This window comes from Amyelois transitella, chromosome 26 (assembly GCF_032362555.1).
Source record: "Amyelois transitella isolate CPQ chromosome 26, ilAmyTran1.1, whole genome shotgun sequence".
Lineage (NCBI taxonomy): Eukaryota > Metazoa > Arthropoda > Insecta > Lepidoptera > Pyralidae > Amyelois > Amyelois transitella.
In genome coordinates, this window is record NC_083529.1 from 32065 (window position 1) to 37030 (window position 4966).

Genomic DNA, 4966 nt, shown 5'->3' on the forward strand with positions numbered 1-4966 from the left:
CTGGTTATGGGAGAACCCCACGCAGAGTGTTTGGCGTTAAGGTCTCCCATTAGCATGATCGGTGTCGGCGCCGCACCCTCGACCACTTGCCCCACTCTCTCGAGGAGGCGCTCAAAGGCACGCAGCGGTTCATTGGGGGAGAAATATGCTGCGACAATTACAATATTTCCCCATTTCACCGCTACGTACCCCCTGCCGTTCTCAATCTTCGAGAGAGGTGGGCGATTGCCAGTTTGTGGGATGGTCACCGACACCAGCCCTTCTGTGTCTCCAGCCCAATTAGGGAGGGAGGGGACGCAATAGGGTTCCGATATGACGGCAGCGTCAATGCCCCACTCCGCCAAGTGCTGGACCAAGAGGTCTTGAGCACGAGCGCAGTGGTTGGCATTGGCCTGCAGCACCTCAAGGCGGGGAGCAGGCCGTACCGGCATCAGTGCTCCATGGCGCGGCCCTCCGAGGCCTCGGTCGTTGCCAGGGCCGATTTGCCTCTTATGCGAGGGGGGTTGCAGGCTTTCCCCCCCATGACATGTCCTGGCGGCAGTTTAGCGGCATGGCACACTGCACACCATGGCTCTTTGACCTGGCATTCACCAGTGGTGTGGCCCGTTTTGCCGCAGCGGTGGCACATCGATGATCTGTCCACCGGGGATGGACAGAGGGCCCTAGTGTGGCCCATGCCCATGCAGCGGAAGCATCGCATGGGCAGGGCTTCAAGCCCTTTGACTTTGGCGGCCGACCATCCGACCAGGAGGCGTCCGATCTCTATGAGAGAGTTGGCAGCCGCCACAGGGCAGGTTAAAATGGCTGCCCCAGTCTGGTCTGGCGCCATACGGATAGCGCCAACCTTAATTTGCCCCGGTGGGCATTTCCCAGCTGCAGCTGCAGCTTCTCTGAGGGCCTCCAGGGTCACTGCCTCATCGAAGCCGGAGACCTTGACTTGTGCCGTTTTATACGGCCGAGATATCTCCGCTTCGTTGCCTATCAATTCCCGGACCTTCTCAGCAAGAGCGTCCGCTGCGGCCCCGCTGTCTGCTCCAGGAACCTCTATTATCCGAGCCCCCGTAGCACTCCTGCGCACCGAAACATGGTCCACCCCAATGGACGGCAGTTTGATGGTGGTGACCTTGGCCATTATCGATTTATAGTCCATATCGGACTCCGGCTTCAGGGTCACCACCACCGCTGCTGACTTCGGTGGGGTGAATGCCTTCCTTGGTGGCGGTTTTGCTGCCGCTTTGGGGGCTTGGGTTGGTTTCCCCTTCCCTTTTCTTTTCCCTTTTTTCTTTTTGGCTACTGTTGTCCACACCTCCGTGCCTCCGGGGTTCGGAGACGCCTCAGTGGGAGGTATTCGGGAGGGGCCTGGCGTTGGCTCACGTGGCCGAGCTTTGGTTTTGGCCTTGGCCTTGGCCCTGGTTTGCGGCACCGGTCCGGGTCTTGCAGGTGGCATGAGGGTTGACCCTGTGTTGCCCTCCCTGCCATCTAGATCCCCAGCTTTTTGTTTTTTTCTGTCAGCCGCCAGTGGTGGGCGCAGAATTGGTTCTGGGGCGAGTATGCCCCTCTTTTCGGCTTCATTCAACCGGGTCGTCACCATTTCTCCTATTTTGAGGAACAGGTTCCTCTCAATGGACACCTCAAGCTCTTTAAGGACGTCCTTGATTTCCGCCATTGTGACTGGTCCTGAGGTGGACGGCCCGGTAGATTTTTCGGCATAGGCCTTCCGAAGAGCCCTCGTCTCCTGTTCCAGCTGCGCCAATTGCTCCCGCATCCTTCTGTTGTCAGCAGTCAGAATTCTGACTGCTGCCGACTCCTCCTGGTGCATTTCTATTTTATCAGCTGCATCTAAGATGTGCTGACAGGCATCCTTCATGGATCGCCACACTGTGCCTTTGAGGTTGCCGGATTTACCGGCTTCCTCCAGTACATTCCCAACAGACGTCCGTACAACGTCAAGTTGTTCGTCAACGATGCTGCTGGCGGGCTTGGGTGGCGATGTCTGTGTGCGCCGACCAGCGTGACGGCCCCTCGTAGCTGTGTTAATTTTGGGGCCTCGCGATCTTAGTGCAGACCCCTCCAGTGCCTTCCGTTTACGGGGAACACTGCCCCCGTCGTTCTTGTCATCCTCCGTCATGATGACCTCCGGAAGGCTATCATTGTCCTCGTCGGATGTCGGTGCGAGGATCAGTGACCCTCGGCTTGTCGACCGTGTCGACAGTTGGGAGGGACTTGCGTCCCTCTGGCGGTAAGTGCCCCCCCCAGATACGGTGGGGCAGCCCACGCCCGAAGGCGTGGGGAGGGATTCTCCGACTCCTTGGGAGTCGGTACCCTCCTGGGGTATGATCGTTTTCTTAGACGCCATATTCATGTGTTTCCTTTTTTTTTAACAGGGTGAGGTCCCTGAACTCCTCCACCTCTTCAGTGGGCGCTTGGGACGGGGCTCCCCCCCCGCCATTCATCCCATCGGCACGCCCGACCTTGGGATTAGGGTTATTTTTTATTGAGGTTTTCTTCCTCGCGACAAACGTCCTCGGCCCCATCAATTTGGGGTAACGAGTTGCCCGGCGCCGAGCCGAAACCTGACGCCGCGCGAGCCACATCCACTCACTGTCTGAGGGCAGACAAGAGGGAGCAACTGGTAGACGGACCTGGACGCAAAAGCGTCTGCCCAGAAGCCGGTTAGGCTATTCAGCCCGTCCATGTGTCAGGACATTTGCCGATGGATAACAAGACCCCTAATAGCGGGGAGTTATTAACCATCGCCCAGGGTGCACCAGCCCAGTGTCTTGTCAGCCCGCCGCTATCACCGGATCAAAGATCAAGCAACAGAAGCAAAGCTTTCAAGGTACTGAGCCAACGTGGAGGTTTCCTGACCGTAGCACCCCAACCTAACCTAACCTAACCTAACCAGTCTGCTTCGAGCGCTCGTCGAGTACAGACGTGCTCCGGTGCGCTCTGCAAAATAAATTTGCAAAAAATAAAAAATTATTGTGAAAATCAAATAAATTTGTGTAGCAAAGTGTTCTGTGTTGTGGCAAGTGTACCAAGATACCGGGAACCCTCAAAATCTGGACAGGATCGAGCGGATTTTCCGGATTTGCGACGAACCAGACCAAAATTCAGGACAGACCCTTGCGCAAGGTGAGCGCGTGGATTTCCTTAACGCCTAAGTCAGGCCCTCGTATCATTATAAGAACCCATCGGTTTAAGGAATTTTAATTATACACTGTTTTAAATTTTTGACTCCTACCTCCATCTTTCTAACTTTATACAATATATTGTATATTCTCAATATCTTTACAACTTTTACAAATTTACGTTTTAAATCATGACAAACCCAAGACCAAAGACCGTCACCTTTAATAAAACCCTCAATTACAATGAGGATGACACCCCCTCACCCACTCAGATTCAGAGTGACTCGTCCTTGTCGGATTCCCCCTCAAGGGAACCTGCCGTGGAATGGGCCACCCCCATAACAAGAAGTAAATATATTCAGCATTATCCCAGAACGCCGCTTTTAAGAGAGGAGAATCGACGGAAGATACTGACTGACGATGATAGGGACAGGTTGGGTCGCAACATCCGAGATCTCCTGGAGGCAGCTATCAACGAGGTGGAAACTGCGCTGAGACTGAAGCGTACGACGAAGGATTCAGTCATACTAAAATTAAGAGAGGCGGATGACCTGGTGTGTGACTTAGCAGTCTATCAGGATTTGCAGAATCTCACGCCGGGCCAAAACCCAAGCGTACGCACACAAACTTCCCCTGCTCCTCAGGAAGAGGAAAAACAAGAAAAACAGGAGGACATGACGAAGTTCCTAAACATGTTGGTCGATCGACTCGACGAAAACTCCAGGAGCATAAAGGAGCTTAAGGAGTCGATCGACAACCGGAACGAAGCAGGAACAGGCGCAGCCACACATGCTCCAACCTACGCACAGATTGCAGCTACAACGAAGGAATTGCCCGTCACCCTACACTCCGTGATTGTCACCGACAAGAAAGGAGTGGAGACGGGTGACGAGGTGTTGGATAGAATACGGGACATAGCGGGAGAAGGCGGGGAATGGATACGAATTGAGAAAGTTAGGAAAACCCGAGACAGAAAATTAATAGTTAGTTGTAAAACAAAAGAGGGTAAGGAAAAATTAAAGGCAAGAATAAAAAACATCGATAAATTAGAAGTCAAGGACGTTGATAACAAGAACCCCCTCCTTATTTTTAAACATATAATAAAGTGCAACACAAATAAAGAGATTATTGAAAAAATAGTAGAACAAAATAGTAAAATTATTCGAGAATTGGAGGTGGACGAGAAAAACATAATAATCAAATTTCGCAAAAAGTCCAGGAACCCGCTGTTGGAGCATGTTGTGGCAAGCGTCCCCCCCAGGATGTGGCGTGCCGTGGTCGATGCCGGCTCAGTGCGCATCGATATGCAGCGGATCCATGTGGAGGACTATTCTCCACTGGTCCAATGCTCGATGTGCCTGGGCTACGGCCACGGCAGGCGCCATTGCAGGGAGACGGTCGAGAGGTGCAGCCACTGCGGTGGGGAGCACCAGAGGGCGGCGTGTCAAAGCTGGATGGCGGGAGCCGTCCCATCGTGCCTGAACTGCCGGGCAGACCGGAGCGCGGTAAGTGATAATCACAACGCCTTCAGCTCTGCGTGTCAGGTCAGGCAAAGGTGGGAGGCTCTCGCCAGGTCCAGAATTGCATACGCGTGAGTCTGGTTTTGTGGTATCTCGGGCGTGCCGCGGCACACCGATTGCAAAGTTGATGAAATATAGGTCATTAAATGATGCAATAATGACAGGCATGCTGCGACACGTGCGAGAAAACCGGAAAACAAGACTCGGCTCACATGATAATGCACAGGTGGCTCCGCATCAGAAAATAATTTATATTTGCTGACGCGTAAACACATAAAGTGCAATAGTATGTTAGAATAGTATAATTATATATAA

At 53.2% G+C, this 4966-nt stretch overlaps 1 protein-coding gene across 1 annotated transcript; it reads right to left on the bottom strand.

The window, feature by feature from the left end:
• Nucleotides 1-430: 430 nt before the first annotated feature.
• On the bottom strand, nt 431-2356 carry LOC132903414 (uncharacterized). Its single transcript, XM_060951707.1, has one exon. The coding sequence runs from the start codon at nt 2354-2356 to the stop codon at nt 431-433; it is 1926 nt and encodes a 641-aa protein (XP_060807690.1).
• Nucleotides 2357-4966: the final 2610 nt, after the last annotated feature.